General features: G+C 45.3%; 1 protein-coding gene across 1 annotated transcript in view; it reads right to left on the reverse strand.

Annotated features, from left to right (window-relative positions):
- Positions 1 to 21,308, reverse strand: part of COL21A1 (collagen type XXI alpha 1 chain) — a 388,231-nt gene that overhangs the window by 175,486 nt on the left and 191,437 nt on the right. Inside the window, exons 8-9 of the mRNA XM_078646805.1 lie at positions 14,014 to 14,067; positions 13,878 to 13,931 (exon numbers count right to left, since the gene is read on the reverse strand). Of these exons, the coding sequence (XP_078502931.1) occupies positions 13,878 to 13,931; positions 14,014 to 14,067 (108 nt within the window). The remainder of the gene's footprint in view (positions 1 to 13,877; positions 13,932 to 14,013; positions 14,068 to 21,308) is intronic.

The following is a 21,308-nucleotide window of genomic DNA, read 5'->3' on the forward strand; positions in this document are numbered from 1 at the left end:
TGCATTTATCCTTAAAAGCAATGTATCAAGGAAAAAAAAATCCAAAATGCCCTTAGGGAATCACAAATTACCACCAACTTCTAGTTGGTGGTAAGTTGCGAATTCTCTTAAAAAAGCATTTTTTTTAAAATCCAAAGGTGCCATGTGACGCTCATACATGCCCTTAGGGCATGTATGTGCGCCATATGCGCACACATGTCATTTTCTAGGGTGCAGCAGGGTGTTCTTGAGACACCCCTGCACCCTTGAAATTATTCTCAATTTGCGATTAGCAAATTGAGAATCGCAAATTGAGAATAATTTCACATTCATTCCTATGGGCCTCCTGGCCCATAGAATAGAATGGGAAATTATTCCTTAATTGCGGTGCTTGAGTGTGGGTCCCACCAGCACACACTTCTATCAGCTCCTATGGGGCTGGCCACTGCGTGCATTTGGTTCTTTGGCCTCTAGCTGGATAATGCCATGTGTGTGTAGTTTGTTGCTCACAGCTCATGGATAATGTTTGTTGTACCTTCCAGGGCTCAAGTCTGAATTGGGCAAAGACTGCTTACCTTTCTTTCTTTCCGCAGTGAGGTGCTGGGGCTCGTTGCTGTGTACTGGTGGTGCATTGTTTCTGCAATTACACGGTTTGCTTTTGTCCCAAGTTGAATTGTGTTTCCTTGCTCTCCTGCTTCTGTGCTTTTGGTCTCAGTTCTTGCATTTAATTTTCTGGTGTGCCCATTGGCATGGAACACTGAGTCTTGGCCTATTTGTTTGGACTGTCTTCCTGGACTCTCCTGACTCAGTGCATTGCTAATGTTGTCATACACTACCTGTGTAGCTGCATGGTGCTCAGGGGATTACTGTGGAACGATGTTTGGGACTTTTGCAGTTGTTTTCCTTGGTCTCTTGTCATGTTTCAGTGTCCTTTCATCCTCTGTCTGGATATTTGGCCTGTGTGTGGGTCTGATGTGCTTCTTAACTCTTCCTTTTGTTTCCCAGTGTTTGCCAATGGCTTCTACAGTAGGAGCTTGGCTGGCTCTGGCTTTGTCTCTACACCTTGTCCGAATTTTAACACCTACAAAGTTCTCTGGTTGGCTTCTAACTTCTGATTGCAGGTGGACTGGATATTTTCTGGTCAATTCTCCCATTTGAGATTTCATGCCCTGCTTGGCTTGCCATGGGTGTGTTTTTGGTTCCTATTACCGGTTGCTGCTGTAGATGCAGGCTACTACTGAGTCTGGCTTTTTGTATTTTCTATGCTCTATCGGTGGTCGTGTTGCTATTCTGTGGTTCTTTTACACATGAGTTGTGCAACAACAGTGTTATATTTGGGGGTCTCTAGTTAGCACAGGTAGGTACTTGTGACAAATAGGGACCCTTGCCTCCAGTCAGGGTAAGGGGGTACACTCCTAAAATAACACATGCTCACCCCCTTGGTAGCTTGGCACGAGCAGACAGGCTTATCTCAGAGGCAGTGTGTAAAGCATTTGTGACCACATACAGTAGTCCAGTGACAACACTACAGATAGACACCACACAGTTGTATATTAAAAAAATGTATTCTTTATATAGACTTAACACAAGACCACAAACGACATCCACAATACTATACTTAAAAATGGTAGTTTTAGCTTAGTTCTGTTCAGTTCTTAAGATGCAACACTTTAAGTCAATGTACCTTACGATGCGGGATGCTTCCACAACAAACAGTGTTGCAGCGATGGAAATGCGGCAAAGTTCCGGTGCAAAGAAATAAAGACGTGAAGATCTTCCAGATGCAGCACGCTTCTCCAATGATGCGAGAAGTCTCAGTTCAATGTGTCAACTGCAGCGGCGACACCCTTGTTCAGCGATGCGACGGCAACAGCCTCGGCTGCGACACTCTTCTCCGACGTTGCGATAGGCTTCTGCACAATGCAACAACTACAGCGGCGACATCCAAGATGCAATGGCAGCAGCTCCAACGGCGGCGCGCTTCTTCCTCGTTGCGAGAGACTTCTCTCCATGCGGTGCAATGCATCAGCTACAGCGGCGACACCCTCCTTAGGAGTTGCGACGGCAGCGGCTGCGACGGCGAAACACTTCCTCTTCGTTGCGAGACGCTTCTCTCGATGCGGTGCAATGCGTCAGCTACAGCGGCGACACCCTCCTTCGGAGTTGCGACAGCAGCGGCTGCGACGGCGACACGCTTCTTTCTCTTGAGTCGCGCTCCCAGCTCCTTGCGACACGCAGTCCCTCAGAAGGCCCCAAAACAGCAGCAGGCACTTCAAATAACTCTGGGGAGCTGGGGTTTGAAGTCTGTTGTCCCTGAGACTTCAACGAGAAGGCAAGCTCTTTTCCAAGCCCTTGCAGATCCATCACAAGTTGAAAATAAAGCACACAAAGTTCTTTCTCCTTTCTTTGGCAGTCAGGCAACCACTGCAGGCCAATCCCCCAAGCAGCACTTCAGCTTAGGGATAGTCTCTCCTCAGTTTCTTCAGGTTTCTCTCTTCAGCAAAGGTTTCTTCTTGTAGTCCAAAAGTGATCTAATTTCTTGGGATCAGGGTCCCAATATTTATACCCCAAAACGCTTTGTCCTCTGAGGGCAGAGGGGCATTTTCCCAGTCCAAACCTGTTCTGGAGCACTCTGTTTACATGACTCCTTCTTTCCTTTCACAGTGCAGGGCAGAAACATCAGACGCCCCACAGGAAGTGGATCCACCATTGTGGAGGGAAAGCACACCCCTGGAGCACTTTGTTGACATGATTCCTTCTCTTCTTTCACTGTGCAGGGCAGAGACATCAGACGCGCCATAGGGGGTGGAGCCAGCACTGTGGGAGGTAGGCACTGTCCTTTTCAAGTCCCAGGTGCAACTCCTCCCTCCCATCTAGATGCAGGTCTCTCTATTCACCAGTGGGCGGACTCACCATGCCTCCTGGAATCCCCCAGGCCTGTCACTCAAACTCCAGTCAAGGAATACACAACCTAGCAGGGCTTGGTTAGTTAGACAAGAAAATACCTACTTTCTAAAAGTGGTATTTTCAAACACAGAACGTTAAAATCAACTTCACTAAAAGATGCATTTTATCATTCTGAGTCCAGGCATAGTAAACTCGAATTTCTACCATGTTCCCTGAGTCAGTTAGGATTATAAGATGTAATAATCTAACTGCCCATGCTGGCCATTCTGGCCTATGGAGAACAGGTAGCCTTGCAATAGTGAAAAATGAAAATGGCTGTAACTCACTATTAGGGCAAGCCACACACACCAGGGCTTGTCCTACCTTATACTTACAATGCACCCTGCGCTTGGGCCTACCATGTCTGATATGAAAAAAAGGGAAGGTTTAGGGACTGGCAAGTGGGTGCACTTGCCCAGTCAGTATGACAGTACCAGATAGCACACAGGCTCTGCAATGGCAGGCCTTAGACACACTTTTACAGGCTGCTTCTGTGGGTGGCACAACCAGTGCTGCAAGCCCACTAGCAGCATTTGGTTCACAAGCCCTGGGCACACTCAGTGTACTGTACTAAGGTCTGATAAGTAAACCAAACCATCCAATCATGGAATCACTAATCCATACAACAATTTACAATAGGGAGAGCATATGCACTTTAGCACTGCTCAGCAGTGATAAAGTGCCCAGAGTCATAAAACCAACAAAAACAGGTCAGACAAATTACAGGAGGAAGGCAAAAAAGTTCAGGGATGACCCTGCAAAAAGGGCCAAGTCCAACAAACAGTAAGCTATGTGCTACTCTCCTGTTCTGTTGTTATTGGCCAAATGCCTTTTCCCGGCATGGAGCTGCTAACTTGGTCTACTTGAGCATGTTGACAGTTAGGACACTGGCCATTCAGGGTCCTGAACATTTTCTGCTTCTTTTTTTGTTCTCCTCACGTCTTTGCTTTTCTGTGGCATATCTAAACACTCTAAGTGCATAGTGTAGTATACATAGGCTTGCTACCGCCTCCTAAAGGCACGAAGATAATGATCTTCCTAGTTACAGGTTATTATTATTTCATGTCCAATTGTTTTTCATCACCATCCTCCAACTCACCCTCATTGCACCCACATTTTTCTTGCATTTCTGGCTTGATATTGTACAGGAAGAGTTAGGGGAGTGGCTCCCTTATGAATTCATGGGGGATGGAATAAAAATAACAGATTCTAAGAAAATAACTTTGTTTTTCTGGGGTAGCAAAGGAGTTGCCTGTCTCTCAGGAGGAACTCACTTTCATAGGCTAAGGACTAGGATGATGAAGACTAATCTTCTTGGACTAATGAAGGTTACTGCTCAATGATAGGACTAGTCTCCACCATACCGGGCGCTCAACAAAGTGTTTAATCCATTGAACTTTCTTGTAACTTACGGCGTAACCACTGTAATCTTGAAACACAATCAGCCCAAGCCCATTTAGTTAAGCATTCACACAATGAAAGACAGCTGTCAAGTAGTCCCATGCCTTGTGTCAAACCTTCAGCCAATATAATAATGGTGGCCAAGTGCACACACCAGGACAGCTGATGCACTTTACACATAGGACCAGATGTACAACACTATAATGTGGCAAACGGGCTGATTCACAGAATCGATTCATTTGCGAATGCAACACAGCATCCCAAATTGTGATTCGGTAACACTAAATAGCAATTTTGAATTACCATCATCATCATCAAAGCTTTATTTCGATATGCAGAATATCATACAAGCACATAAAAATATAGAATCACAATTCATTAACAATACATTTTAAAAAGATTAGTGATAAAAAACCTTTTATATTACAATAAATAATTAAAAATATATTAAACTTTAGCAGCTTTGTGAAAATGTAAACATATAAAAAGAGATTCAGCTAAAACTTAAATCATCTGATAGCCTTCAGCCTAAACAACCAAGCCCAACTAAGAAATTTGGCCACCCCCCACACTAAGGTTGTGCTAGCATCAGCCTTAAGTATTCTGTGTGCAGCGGAGTGGTCCCTGGTTCCCAGCAACAGGCACACAGGTTTGAGCCATTTCTGTCTGGGTTTTGCATAGGCTGGGCATACAAAAAAAACATGAGGAATATTTTCAATGACACCTTCACAGGTTGGGCAGTCAGGAGAGGTTCCACTTACAGGTATGGTCGCGAAGGGGGAGTGTTCCCAACCTGAACTGGATGAAAAGGGATATATCTCTAGGTTTCTTAATAAAATCTAAGTAGGGCTCCAGGCGAGGCTTTGATTTATGCTGTTGAAATGCCTCAGTCAGCCTACCTAGGTTTGGGTCCCTCTGTTCTTGATCGTCAACCCATGTCCAATAGGCACGCTTGATTTCAGCCTTGGATAATAATACCCCAGGCTCCCAATCAGTTGCAAGACCCGTTGCGAGCAGGAGCTTCTTTATATTTGTTATCCAACTAATTTTGTGGGCTCCATGAAGGTTCATGACTTCTCTTAAACCATCTACATACCTTGAGAGCTCCGGGGTCCGCCATAGCCGGGCCCAATATAAAAGAGGGCGTAAAGTGGCTAGATCCTTAATAGAACGGCGACCCAGATCACTCAAGAGTGGTTTGGTAGGAGTACCCCTCGGGAGCGATACCAGCTCCCTAAAGAACGTATTCTCTGCAGTAACTAGGGCATCAACACAAGCAAAGCCCCAAAGCTCTGCGCCATAAAGGGCGCAGCCTACAGCTTTTAGATATCCAAAGCAGGAGCAATGGGCTTGAAAGTGGATGCACGGTGTTCCCTCCCTAATACTCCAACTACCCTTTTATGGCTTAATGCCATTTTATCAATATGTGGCTGCCATTTCAGTTTATCCGAGATTCTAATTCCCAAGTAGTCGAATTCTTTTACGCGTTCCAGTGGCACCCCATCCAGGGAAAGGGTGGATCTGGACGATCTGCTCGGGTTAAAATAAAGGAGCTTAGTTTTCGATGTATTTATGACACGGCCCCTGAGCTTACAAAACAAACAGAAGCGGTCCAACAGCTTCTGCAATCCTGCGGGAGTTTTTGATACCAACAGCGTATCGTCCGCGAAAAGAAGTGCGGGAACTTTATCATCCGCCAAGACCGGGGCATTAGCGTTAATTTCGAGCAAAAAGGAGAAGGGTGAGATGATGTTGTTCTCATCAGCCCAGGAAAGAATCCTCTCCAAGAGTACCCTGCCAACCAATTTCTGCCCCGCATCTATAAGACTAATTGGGCGAAAGTTGGCAGGGCCCCCTCTGAGGCCCTTCTTGTAAATGGGGATCACTTCGGCCGCCTTTCATGAATTCGGGACAGGTGAGCCTTCCAACAGTGCATTCGCGAGACTTACAAAGTAAGAGGCCCAAACCTTCAGGATTGGCTTTAAAAAGGTCGCCCGGTACACCATCCTGCCCTGGGGCTTTAGCAGGTACAATCTTAGTTATTGCAGCCAGCACCTCTTTCTTGTCAACTCTAATGAGGGGAGCCTGTCCAGAGTCAGTAACCAAGGCACCGCACAAATGCCCTGGAGCTCCGGGCGGCTCAACACCCCCATAGAGTTTCCCAAAGTGCTCAAACCAGTCACTATCTGTAATATGGTTGGGGGTTTGGTCTGGGTCACAGCCGTTGGATCTTCTAACTAAGGCCCAAAATAGCTCACCATTCTTGGTTTTACTTGCAACTCTGAGGATTTCCCAGTGAGATTCTTCCCACTCTCTTTTAGCTGTTGTTATGGCTTGTCTATAGTGCAATCTGGCCAACCGAACAGCAACTGGATTGCTGGAATTAATAGCGAGAATCAAGTTATTTTTCATCATTCTGCAGTTACTATCAAACCACTTCTGTACTGGCTTGACAGATATCGGGCTCTTTTAACCTGGAACTACGAACAGTTTACCAATCTGATCTATAGTATCAGTATAAATGGTTTCTGCTCGCAGGCCCAGCCGCGCCATTACATGCTGCAGAAAGCCTTAAGGACTGCTCACTAAGGATTCCATCCAGTGCACTTAATCTTGTTTCATCCATGCTAAACTTAGGCCACTTGAGGAATCTATTGCAATTAGATGGTACAACTCTCTTAATTATTAATCTCGCGCTATTTGAAGAAGTATGCTCCTTTCTCTGCCACAAATCCACCAATGTAAGAGACAAGGGGTTATGGTTGCTCTCAACTGATGGTATAATGACCATGTCCACCACTGACTTCCATGCTCTCCTATCCACCATTATATAATCAATTCTACATTCACACGATACTCTGTTATATGTATTTGCCCCCTGAGTATCGGAGATAGTGCGCCCATTTACAGCTCTTAGACCTGATTCAATCATTAGGGCGTTCAATTGGATGACAACTGGTGACCATTTCCTCACGGGCCTGAGCAAGAGGGACCGAATGCCCCATCGTGCATCTTCTTCATACACTCCAAGAGTGTCATCTGCTGCCAAAGGCTCAAACAAACAATTAAGGTCCCCAGCAACCAGAACTAAGGAATCAGGAGAACACAATTTAAGCAAATCAGATAAAATAGCAATAGTGGAGGATTTGGCCACCCCTTGGGTGCCTCTAGCATATACATTAAAGAATTCCCAAGTGGAAATACCATTCATACCCCTGATGGAAAGTCTCATAACATCCAAAGAGGAGCAGGTGTGGTGAGTAATCTTGAGGTTAAGGTCGACCCTTACCCATGCCATAAGCCCTCCAGATGGACGACCTCGCCCAACCGTGGTAGCGGGTACATAAAAACAAGAAAATCCCTGTTTGTATAAAGGTTCAAGGCACCATGTCTCCTGAAACAAACATATGTCGTACCCGTCGATAAAATTATTTCAATCCGGTAGTGAAAGCTTGTTTCGCACACCTGCCACATTCCACGAGACAAGTTTAAGGTTATTAATGTGAGCATTACCGGGGATTGGGACACATGAAGTTTGACATAAGACCTGACTGGTAATGATATTAGTGATCCTCATATGTTCCAGGACTAAATTTGAAGACTCAGGGCCCAAGGGCTGGCGTGATACAGGAGAGTGGGGAGAGCAACTACCCAAAGCGGAAGAGGGACTGATCAATACTTTTGCTCCATCATCGAGTCAATCAACAGCCTCCAAACAATCAAAACGGTTATGGTTGGAGATAGGGTCCAAGTGAAGAGCGGGTATGATCCCTCCCCCCTGAGGTGGTCCCCTCCTATTCCGCTGCACCAATGTCCAACCGTCTACCTGGGGGATAAAAGTAAGTCAGTGTAAGAGAGTGAATGGTCGCACCTGCGCTGGGGTATCTCCAGTTACAGATATGCTCAACAATTCTAGGGTTGTTAAAGTTGATCAAGATACAGTCCCCCCTTATATTTTTGGCCAAATGGCCGACCCATGGTACCCTCCGAATCATAAGTATTTTGCCCACAAGGTGACGGGGCAGTGGTCTGTTCATGTTTAACCAGTGTACAACCCTATTCCGCAGTTTTATGGGGGTTTCCACCTCATGTTTGCCCAACTCTGGTACCCCAGCTAAGATTACCACAAGTGGACAAACCTCCGGGGGTAAATTTAAGATATTTTTCCCTTTATTAGAATGGGCAGTTGGAACCTCACCACCTATACTGTCCTGTGGTATATTAAGCTTTTGAGATCTACTTATATTAGCAGATACTATGTCCTTAATAAGAGGTGCAACTGGAGGTGCAGGTGAAACCCCATGGGCTGTGTTCGATACTACAGCGTCCGTCTGGACAGCCGGAGCCTTTTTCCCACAGGTTTTGGCTAGAGACTTAGTGGCCATCGGAGTAATATCCCTTAAAGGGGGTTCTACAATTCCCTTGAGGTCGCGCTCAATCCTTTTTAAATGGACCTCAATCTTACTCAGTCTATCCTCTAATGGAGCTAGGAGAACTCTAAGAGTCTCATAAATGACATTTTACTCAACCTCCGTCACCCCTTTCCTGTCGCCTTGACTGGGCAGACCACCTGTTACCTGGTGCACCCTACAAGGCAGTAAAGGATTTCCTAAGTCCGGGGCAGGGTTTACAGAGTCGCCCACAACGAGCTGCTCCAGAGTAGTTGGAATTTCTTTCATGTTTTTAGGGGCTTTCTTTTTCCTCCCACCAATGTTATTTCCCAGCCCTTGCTTGTTTTTTGGAATTGCCCCCGGGTCTCTCCCACGCAGTTGTCTAGTATTGTGCACCTGAACTACATTGGGCACAATGGGCAACTTTTGGGGAGATGACAACAACGATTCTGAGGCCATAGACTGGCTATCAGGGGAAGCCTGTGATAAGTCACAAGAGGGGAGCTGGGGAGTGGGGAGTTCTAGAATTGGTGAAGCACCAATACCACCATTAACACCTAAATTAACAGGAGTGCGCGCATTCGCAATGTGTCCCATTGAAGACCTTCTTGCAATAGCCAGTTCCTGGGAAACAATTCGCTCCATTATCGTAATCCCCTCATCAACGACGCAGTTCATCCTCGTTATGAACTGGTCCATGGCCCACGTAAAGTTGGCAGTGTCCACTCTCCCCTTAGCCTCCTTAGGAGGCATTGCAGAAATCCCAAAAGACAACAATAATGTACATACACAGAGTACTCACAGGGGTAGGCCGTGTGGTGGATGAAAGGGGGGTGGCCCGACCCGGCCTTGTCCGGTCTTGAACGGGCTTAAACGGGCCCGCCCTTGGCCCGGGCTTCTCCCGGGACGCTCCCACGCGCTCACGCGCAGCGGTAACCCGGAAGTATTATATAGGGCTTACTCTGACCAGGGGCGGGGCTATCCAGTCAACATGGACCAGGTGGGAGAAGTGAAGCAGGGGCTCCTGGTAAACGGAGTCCCTGCAGTGTTAGTGGCTGCCCCTCTGAGTCCCAAGGCAGCGAGGGAAGCAGTGACAGCTCCCAGATGACCAGCGCCTCCCCTGAGACCAAATTCGAAGCGGCACCCGCGCAGCGGGTGCTGCGAGTCGTGGGTCCTTTCTCCTCCTCCTCCTCCACAAGCAGGGATGAAAACGAAGCTCCAGTCCAGGCACAAGAAAAGTTAATGCTCCCCAGAAAAGTTAATGCTCCCCATATTTTGTATTACAAATACATACCAATTTGGTATTGATGTCCTGTTTCTTACTGAAACCTGGCTCTGCCAGGTTCCAGTAGTGGAACCTGCCCTAGCGATCCCTCCCGGCTACCAGCTGAAGAACATCAATGGGACTAGTAGATGGGGAGGTGACATTGCCGTGATTTATCGTGATTGCTATTGTTGTAGCCTATGATCCCACTGCAACATTCCAAAATGTGAAAGTGCTCTTTTAAAATTTCCCTGACTCACAATTTTACTCTCTCAGGACTTCTCATGTATCACCCTCCCGGCCCTTCCAAAGCCTTTAGGAAGGCGCTGGCTAATTTTATTGCCTCATTGATTATCAAATCAGCCAATTTTAACATTCTGGGAGATCTCAGTTAGATGTTCTTCAATGATTGTGACACTGCCACTTTTTTAAATGATCTCGCCACTCTGTAGTTATCCTAATTGGTGTTGAGTGCCACGCACTCGGTTTTCTCTAACCTCAGCACCCTCTGGGCCGCATCCACTCTTCCTATGCTATGGACTGCCCATTTTCTGATTCTCCTGACCCTCAGCCTGCCTTGCCATACATTGACAATTATCTTGGACCAGATTATGAAATATCAAGCTAACCGACCTCAGTTCGCCTCTCATGCAGAGGCAGCGAACAACAATCTGCAAGCTTGGCTTACCTCAGCCTTAGATGTTTTCATTTCCGCTAGACAGACTGCCAGCAGAAAGAAACACACCCTCCCTGGTTAACTGAGGCCCTTACTGTGGCCAAAATTCGCTGCAAGGCCCTAGAACGTTCATGGAGGAAAGCCTATGACCCCCTGCATAAAATTCAATATAGAACAGCCACTACATTTACCACAAGCTGATCTTGAAAGCAAAGGCTGATTATTTTGCTATACAATAGGAATCCCGTCAAGGAAATGTTTCAACTAATGAATAATTAATAATCTTATTCAGCCAACACCCTCCGCTGACCCCATTGACACCTCTTGAGCACATTCTGAGAAAGTAGCATAATACTTGACTGGCAAAAGAGAGGACATCTACCAGCATTTCCACCTTGGAATCCCCCCCCCCCCGACAAAGCAGAATGATATAGCATTGACAGTTGTCAGCATCTTTTAGCCGGCATTCAATTTGCTTCCTCCCTTGAGCCTGCCTGACTGCTTATCCTCTTTAGAGATGTAACATCTGGCTCACCTGCAGACCCGCTTAAACCTAATGTGTTTATTAAATTTCATAACCTTCTTCTCCCATCTTGCTTAGAAGTGATTAATCGCTCCTTGTCATCAGGTTGTGTGCCCAGCACTTCAAAGCATGACAAGGTTATCCCCCTTCTGAAGAAATATTCCCTGGATGCCTCCAAGCCAGAAAACTTCATCCTATTTTCCTCCTTCCTTTTCTTGCAAAGGTTACAGAGAGGCATGTTAATGCTATCCTGACCAAGTTCCTGTATGACAATCATATCTTGGATTTCTCCCAATATTGCTTCAGTCCATGGCACAGTACGGAATCTGGGCTTCTCGCAGTCACTGAACAACTCCGTAGAGCCCCAGATGAAGGCCGGTCCATAGCCATGATCTTGTTGGATTTGAGAGCCGAATTTAATTTGATGCCTCATAAAATCGTATTACAGCATTTAGAAAGCATTGGTATAGGTGGGGCAGCATTGTCGTTGTTTGCGTCTTTTCTATCTCAATGCTCGTCCAGGTAATTTCACCCACCCAAAGCTCTTAATCGCAAACTCTAGTACACAGTGCTCCCCAGGACTCTTCATTCAACCTCACCATGTTCAATATCTATATCCAACCATTGGCACAGGTCATCAAATCCACAGGGATTGCACCAATATCTTATGCTGGTGACACTCCGCTGGTGCTCTTCTTTACAGATAATCCTATGCTTGACAGGTTAAATTTTCAAAGAGGACTGTTAGCGGTCACAGAATGAATGACTGCCAATTACCTCCACCTGAATGCTTATAAAACTGAAGTACTCCTACTGGGAAAAGACACCCACTCTTTGGGTTTGGGTGACCATGAGTGGCCCCTTTCTCTCGGGCCTCCCCCTATTACCAAGTCCTCCATGAAGAATCTAGGAGTTGTCATGGACAGTACCCTGGTCTTTGAGGCTCAAGCTAAATCTTTAGCACCTGTTTTGGGTTCTTTAGAAGTCTCAAGCCCATTCTTGACCTCTTTGACTCTAGCACGCGGTAAACCATCATCCAGGCAGTAATTCTGTCACAGTTAGACTATTGGAACATCTTGAACTTAGGCACCAACAAGTCAGTCATCAGAAGACTCCAGCTTTCCCAAAATGCGGCAGGCCGCCAGGCTGCTCTTGTCTCTCCTGAAATGTTGCCCTATCTCTGGTCTTCTCTACAAACTGCATTGGCTCCCAGTGGAAAAGCACATCCACTTTAAAACCTTGTGTGTTGCTCATAAGATTGTGTACTCCCAGAGGGCCCCCAATTTTTCCAATCTTTTATTGCAGTACTAACCAGCCCGTCTTCTTCACTCAGCCATTCTTAATCTGACCATTGTCCCACATTTTAGGAGATTCAGAGCTGAAAGCCGCTTCTTCCATGTCAAGGCCCCTGTGCTGTGGAATTTGCTACCTCTTCCTATTAGAAACTTTGAGAACCATCTTCACTTCAGAAATCTCTGAAGATATGGCTCTTCACCATCTAATGCCTGTCCTTCCCATTTGGCTGTTAGCTACAGCTTATCCATATTCAAGATCTAGTATTGGAAAGCCCTGTTTTTTGGGGAAGCCATGAACTTTATAAATCCCCTTAACATGACATAACATTTGGAAGGGACCTGTTTAGGGTGTCCCTTACACACATGGAATCTGAATAGGATGTATTAATGTTGTGCAACCTAATTCTGGTTGCAAAACATTCATATTTTACCGACACCTCGTAGAAGATAGTAACCCATTCACAAAAGGGAAGGGGTCTCCACAGGACCACGTTCCCATTGAGAATATTAAAATGAATATTTTTTTAAGAATAGGTAGTGGTCCAATGGAAACAGGCTGAAAATAATTATTGCTTTATTGAAAAGCAATCACAGACATGTTGGTCTGCTGATCCCAGCAGGCCACAATCCCTGTGATGACCAACATTCCTAATGGGTCACAAACTGCAAGCTACTTTATTAATATTCATGAGGTTGATTTGTGATCAACTAGGAATCGCTATTTAATAGTAATAAGTTATGTAACATTAGGAATCACAATTTCCTATTTGTGATCCGGCAAGAATCGCAATTAGGAAATTGCCTTTCCTACTTTTTGTACATCTGGCTCATAGTTCCTAAGATTAGGACTAGCACCCACATTGTGTTCTTAGGGCCTGATTATGAGTATGGCAGTGTTGGGGCGGGCCACCACACCACCACCCTGCTCCCACACCGCCAAACCTCACCGCCAGCCACACGCCAGATTGCAGAAAAGGGGGTGCATGCAGACAGGGGGGCACACCATGTACCCACCTTCATGCATCTCATGGCCCTGAGGCAACAGGGGGCCCTGAGAGGCCCCCTTTGTTTCCTCACTGCCACAATTTTCATGCAGACTTCACCGCAATGAAAACTGTGGCGGTGAGGAAACTCCAAATATGCTTGATGGTGGCACAGCGGCACCGCCAAGCACATTGGAGCCTCAGGCCACCGCAAATCCCTGCGGTTGCGGTGGTCCTAAGGCGGTCTGACAGCCATAGTTGTAATCACCACAGCACTTCCACCGCGAGTTTGGCAGTCCAATCAACCATCAAACTCGTAAGTAGGCCCTTAGACATGATTCCAGTATTTCTGACCAAGTGCATATATGTGTTTACTATGTATCGATCAAAATTTCTTTTAAGGAGTGAACTGTACATACCCGTTCACCATACAATCCTCTCATTCCTTTTTCACCCTTAATGCCCTCTTCACCCTAAAAGATAAGAAGAGCTATAATTAGTGAAACAAAATGAAATTGAAATCGTAGTATTTTACCTCTTTCAAAGGAGTTTTACCTTTGGCCCTGGATCACCAATCTTGCCATAGGTACCTGAATCTCCACGCTTCCCCTATTCAGACGAAAGACAGAGGTTTTGTTAGAAGAGAAGTAAATGTAACATATTTCTTAGGCCCACAGAAAGAAAAATAAGGGAAAATACAATTTTCACAATTTAAACGTAGCCCGCATTTGAGTTACTAAAATGAATGTCATAAAATGAATGTCATAATTACTACTCCTAGTACTTATTTTTTAAATAATCTCATGATACATATAATATGAATATTGTTAGTTCTATTTAATAATACATGTTTTTTTTATAAAGCACCATTGCATTGCTGCCATCTCGAAATAATGTGAATGACCGACTGGGCTATAAGTGGACTGGGTTTCGCAGAGGCAGTAAATACAATCGGTTCTTGAAATGAGACCATCCCAGGCCATCCATTTCTGGCTGAGATTATAGCACAAATAAGGGCATTTATCTTACTGTTTCAGCAAAAGAAGAAAGGAAGGTGTCATGGAGCCCTCCCAGTAACTGCTACCTGCTGCAAACACTTACCACCTTCTCTAAGTATTATTTTAGGCAGTTATATATCTTGGTATTGTTACCGAGTGCTGGCCTTGTACTGTACAAGGAGGCGGAGGGATCAGATCTAAGCACAAATGTTCTAGGTGAGAGAGCACAAGTTTGAAAAAAATGTATAAGTACGCCATATTTACAAGCACGTAGTTAGTTTAAACATGTTTTGCACACAAGTGTTTTATATCCAGGAGTGAAATATACAGAGTGTTTTATATTCAGTAGTGAAATGTATAGAATGTTAAGTAGAGTAACTATAATTGTAACGGTGTGAGATTAATGTAGAAATGTTGGAATATATGTGAAAACCTCATGTTCTCATGTTAAAAGAATCATGTCCGAATTAAATGTAACTTTAAAATCCAGTATAATGTGTAGGCCTTAGGGCAATTCACAGCAAACCTGAACGTGCTGCTAAATTAATGTGAGATAAGGTTGACATGGTTCTTCCAAATGTACTATTGAACTTAGGGTTAAAAGTATATGCTTTATAGATGTGTTATTTTAGAAACGTATGCTAGTTAAGAATGTTTGCTGTTTAAATCAAGTTAACGTTTTAAGAGTGCAGGGACCTGCTGCATGTAAATCAAGTAGGCCAGAGGAGATAATGTCATGTCGTTTAAATCGTCATGTGCTCGTTAGAGAAGAGGTCGCGAGGTGTCCAGCACAGAGCTTTGAGAGTGTTTTACGACTAAAGATATGGTGGAGTCTGGAATTTGAGGCCCACTGCAGGACGAGCTGTATGCAGGTGCGAGGGTCCTAATCAGCTCGAATGAAAGGGACTTTGTTCAGTGGCGCCTTGCGCAGGCCTGTAGGAGTTTCCAGGAATTTCAGGGGGTATCAGCGCACTGGAGAAGAAGCCCGGGAACCAAGGTCAACTATAACGAGGGTCTTCAAGAGTACCATCATGGAGTTTGCCGCGCAAAGATGTACCACGTGAGGGGCGTCCCAAGGGGCGTTTCTATTGAAAATGTGATTTGGTATTAGGGAAAGAGACCCGGGAGGAGAGCAGAGCAGATGATTTTGGGAGCCTGAGGAAGCGGATGGGTAGGCAGATAGGCTGATCAGGAGAGACCCATTATCAGAGAAGAGACAAAGAGAAGTGCGTGATCTTCTTAGGAAGTCACCACGGCTGACACCTAGAGGGTTAAGATCTTGCTAAGTAGGGATGTCACTTAGGATAGTGTAGGGACAGACTAACCTTAATTTTCTTTTCTGTAATGACTTTGAGATTGCAACTTATATCTATTTTGACAACCCTTATGGTTTTTGAGCTTGTACTTATTATTTTGTTTTTCAGACTTAGATTATTCAAGAAGTTCATGTTTATAGTGATACCAATTTATCTTTTGAATCTCATTTTGAGAAGTTTGTATCTTCAGTTATCTTTGACTTTATATTAAATCTTTAAAACTTAAATTTGGTCAGTGGTCATTTAGAGTGGTGTAAGTTCTTAAATTGATTGACTTATTGCGAGATTACCTTTTACTCAACGACAGGTACCAACGATTCAGTCGACATAGTTTGGGATTTGGTAAGATAATTAGTAACCAGTAATCCCGCGTTAGCAGTTGGTAGCAGAGTGAGGATGGTTATCTTCTTGAGGAAGGTAATCTAGAGAGGTTAGTTTACCCCAAGGCCCGAGACGCCGAGAGACGAGCAGCGGAAGAATCGTGTGCCGAAAGGTGCAGACGGTGCGAGAAAAGCAGCAGTATCGGAGAGTGAGTATAAAAAGGGTCATGCGTGAACAGATTGCGGTGTTTTGTGTTGTATTTGTATTGTAATGTCTTGCGGAGTTGAATGCCTGTAGTGTGAATGAGAGAAGGTTGTGAGCGCGCGCAACCTGGTAAGCTGGTAACCTGGTAAACGGGTGAACTGGTGAAATCTTAAGTTCAGGCCAGAGCTTAAGTGGTTTTGGGTGTATCGAACATCCAGGGTAGTTGTCGACCATAGTACGGAGGTCACGAGGTACCATTGACCGCCGTGGATCCAAGATAGGGGGAGTGTAAGAGTGAGTGTATGAGTAACGGACGCTGGTCGAAAGTTACTGTGTGTGAGTACCCTATCGGAGAAGGCGATTGTCTGGAAGTAAACGGAAAGACATTTCGCCAAGTTAAGGTGACAACTACAGAAAGACTGTGGGCGTACAGTCAAAGAAAGGTGATCGCTTGGACGGAAGTAATCATTTTTCGGAGTATGAATGGGACGCGTGCATGACCGAGGAGACGAGCTGAGAAAGGAGGGGAACTGCTGCGAAGGGGGACGGGTGACGTCGGCTAGAGCCGCGCTGTGATTGAGCGGTTGGTGTGACGTTAGCTAGAGCCGCGCTCTGGTTGGGCGACTAGAGTGACGTCGGAGGAAAGTCGCGTACGGATAGGCCAGTTAGTGAGAACGGCGCTGAGATTGGTGGAGTGTCATCAGGAAGTAAACAAACGCGGAGAAAAGAGAAATCATGAAGTGTTTCAAGTGTTTGAAAGGGATTTTTAAACGTAAACGAAGTGAACATTATTACGGGGAGGAGGCTCCGCCGGAGGGTACGCCAGCTCATTATATGGCAACGAATGTGGGGCTGCATACCATATTGTGGATTGGGGCTTGGAATAAGCTTACGGAAGGGAATGAGGAAATGCAGTTCCCGAGGTACGGGACGTTTAAATTAGAGGTGTTACATCGGCTAAAAGCAACCATGTCCTCATTGAAACCCTCGCCCAGACCAACACAGTTTGAGGCTCTTAATGCATGGATTAAGGCTGCACACGACCGAAATTTGAACAGGCGTCAACAAAGACTGACGCGATCGGTAAGGGCAGTGCGAGATTCCAAATGGGATGAGGAGGAAAAGCGTAGGAGGGTACAGACTATTGAGGTGGAAAAAATGTATCCGATGAGGGAGGTGTCAGGAGGAGGAAACCTCATGGAAGAAGACGAGGAAAGCGAGTCGGAGGACAATCTGATAAACAGATTGTTAATGGATAGACCACCTCCGAGAGTTGAGGAAATTGAAGATAGAGGGCTTGCAAGGGAAGATGGAAATGACATAGAGGGATATACACCACTCCCTATATCGGAATGGACACCTATCAAAAGTGGAGAAACACCTCCAAACAACACTGTACAGAGTGTAGTGGGAAGGTTTGTGGTGCAGAAAACGCCAACCACCGAAAGGGCTGAGTCTGTGGGATTGCCAGACGCTCTTCAAGTGCCTGTTACCATAGGACCCATAGTTTCGATCTATAATTCTGAGAGAGATAGAGGGGAACAACAAAGGCAATTGGATAGGGAAAAGATTGAGATGGAAAGGAGGAATAATGTGACAAATGCATGGAAACAATTGCCAGGATCAGTAACATGGAATACCCCATTAGACATAACTGTCGGTCCCAATTCAGAACAGGGAGGTCCGAGAGGACCAATGGATCTAAGGGGACCACGGCCAAGATCTTTTTCAGAGTTAAGAGCTGATTTGAGGGAATGGGACGGGTCCATAGTATCTCCAAGTAACAGGACAAGAACAGAACCAGAGTGGGAAAGCAGGGGTAACGGGACTGTATCTCATTGTGGGGCCAGCGAAAGCAGTCAGGGCCGGGAAGGCCAAAGTCAAGAGAATAGAGGGGATGCATGTCCTACAAATCAGAGAGAACAGCCGGAACAAAATACTAGGATTGTAGAATGTGAGGAAATGTCCCGTCTCTGGGGGAAAGGAGGAGATGAGGCGGTACGGGCTTTTCAGAATAGGTTTAGGTGCCTTCATCATACACTCGGGGAAGACGTTCAACATTGGAGAAAGGAGAACAGCGATAGGTCCCGCCACGCCTCGAATAATCAGGAATCACAGGGAAGTAGGGAGGAAAGAGGGAGTAATGGAACATCTTACCCTGCATCCCGTGAAACTAGCCAGGATGGGGAGAGAGGGGCTATGAGGCATGAAGGAGTGTTTCACCACCCACCCCGAGAAGATGGAAAGGCATGGGACCTAGAGAGATGGGAACAGGGGAGGACTCCCTATAATTCACCAATACCTAAACGTAGATCTCGGAGCTGGGATGGGAGAGATGCGGATGGAGGAGCTAAATTGAGTGTCTTAAAAGCTGAAATTAAGGCAAAAAGGCTTGATGTTACTAGTTTAAAATCAGATGTTGATGAGATAATAGATGGAACATTGCCTTTGGAAAGGATAGAATTGTATGAACAGGATGAGTTATTGTTCATGGCAAAGGATATTACTAGGAAAGCTAGAGCGTATCATGAGAAACTGACTGATTTGGCAGATAGGTATGCTGTGGATTTATCTAGGACAAGGGCATTACAGAGTAACCACAGATTACAGTACGCAGACCAGGATCTAGATGAGAAGAGAACTACTGGATTAAAAACACACATAAGAGAGCTGGTATCAGGGATAAGAGTGTGGAGGGAACTGGATAAATGGGAAGAAAGGTGGTCGAAAAAGGGCACGGTTAGACGAAGTACAAATGTGATGACCCCAGAGGGAAGGGTAATGCATATGGAGGCATTCCCTTTGCGAGAAATATCAAATGGAAATTATGTACATGTGCCCTGGAGTAGAGGAGACTTAGCTGCATTCACCAACTCATTTCCGAAGTTGCGGGACAATCCAGTAGAGTGGTATAAGCAGGTAGAAAGGTTTGTTAAAATTTCGAAGGTATTGTGGATTGATTTGAACACGTTGTTTGACATCGTGGTCCCATCTGATCTGTAGACCCCTTGTAAGACTAGTGTTGAATGGCCAAATACTGAACCAGTGAGGGATCTTCGGACTAATGGACCGTCCGAGATTGTCATGCAAAAGTATGAAAGGGTAATAGCATGGCTGAAAGATAAGGTACCACCACAGGACATAGATTGGGTAAAAATAGACCGAACAAGGCAGGAACCCAAGGAGACAGTTCACGAGTTTTATGAAAGGTTATTGAAAACATTCAAGCAATACAGTGGACTAGATGTAATGGATCCCAAAGATATAGGGCAGTTTGTGTCAAAGTTTGTCTTGGGGTTGAGACCTGATATTTGTTTGATGATACAGCAACATTTAATATGTTGGCAGAACAAACCACTAGATGAGATTTTACGTTATGCGAGGTACTGCAGTGACGAGATAGATTCTAAAGCCAAGAATCTAAAGGAGAAATTGATGGTGGTGCAAATGCAGTCCGCTGGGAAGGGTGGCCAGCAGAAACAGGGGATGGGACGAAAGCCAAACGGTCAGAATAAGGACAATGAGGAAGGGCAGAGACCTAGGATAGACTTTGCCACTCTAAAGAAAACGACAAAGTGTCATCAGTGTCACCAGGTGGGGCATTAGCGACGCGAGTGTCCCTTTAACCCTGAAAATGGAGAGTTGGAAGTAGAAGAGCAGGTCCAAGAAGTCCCAGTGCAAAAGGTGACAGTCCCAAGTAATAAGGTGGCCAAAGGGGGGACTTCGGCTCCACGGGCCCAATTCCCACAGCCACCGAAGATAGCAGCAGGGGGAAAGGTCTTTAAACAAATGCCTCTGTTTATCGAGGAAGAAAAGTGTTATTACATTGATCCATTGACAGGACAACGGGTGAGCAGTGAAGAGGACTGTACCCTTGGGGCAGTCCTAGAAGTGGATCAAAGAGGGCCATTTGTTGAGGCAGAAGTGGCAGGGTGTCCCACTACGTTCTTAGTGGATACTGGGGCTACTCGTTCGACTCTGAGATCAGCGGTGGTTCCAGACTTGCCAATGTCAGGGGAAACAATTCAGGTGGTAGGAGTCGCAAATAAAAGGATGACTAGTCCTTTGACAGAACCAGTGTCTGTGAAAATTGGAAACCACATGAACGAACATCAGTTTGTGGTTTGTGACTCGAGTCCGGTATGTCTGTTAGGAAGGGATTTGTTGTGCAAATTGAACTGCACCATATACTGCACCCCGCAAGGAGTGGAGGTACAGACTACCGACGAAGATGCTACTTTTAAGGTGGCCAATTCGAAATCTTGTGTAGAACTATATCCTACTCTGACAATAGAAGATCTTCCCCAAGACCTACGAGATGCAGTGGCGTCAGAGGTATGGGATTTCACAGGAGAAGAAATAGGATTGATTAAGGGGGTAGAGCCGGTAAAAATATTGGTAAAACCAAATGTTGAGTTTCCAAGAACGCCTCAATACAAATTGTCCCAGGAAACGATTGCGGGAATAAAACCTGTGATCGAGTCAATGATACAGCAGGGAATACTGAAAGAAATCGTGGGTAGTCCTTGTAACTCCCCGATTATGGGTTTGCAGAAACCTAGCGGGAAGTTTAGGATAGTTCAGGATTTACGAAAAATTAACAACATAGTCGTTTCATGTTGTCCCGTGGTACCGAATCCATCAGTGATATTGTTTCAAATACCATGTCAAGCAGAATGGTTCACAGTGATAGATCTTTGTCAGGCTTTCTTTTCAATCCCATTGGATGAAGAGAGCAGGTATCTTTTTGCTTTTAAAATGGAAGATCGCGTTTTAACATGGTGTCGAATCCCACAAGGATTCACAGACAGCCCATCCATCTTTAATCAGTTGTTGAAGAAGAATCTTGAGAATCTAGTACTGCCACAGAACTCGGTTCTGGTACAGTACATAGATGACCTACTTGTTGCGTCAGAGACAGAGGAAGCTTGTAAAGCAGATTCAATTGCCTTACTGAATCATTTAGCTGAAAATGGACATAAGGTATCTCCGAGCAAGTTGCAGTATTGTC

This window comes from Lissotriton helveticus, chromosome 6 (genome assembly GCF_964261635.1).
Source record: "Lissotriton helveticus chromosome 6, aLisHel1.1, whole genome shotgun sequence".
Taxonomy (NCBI): domain Eukaryota; kingdom Metazoa; phylum Chordata; class Amphibia; order Caudata; family Salamandridae; genus Lissotriton; species Lissotriton helveticus.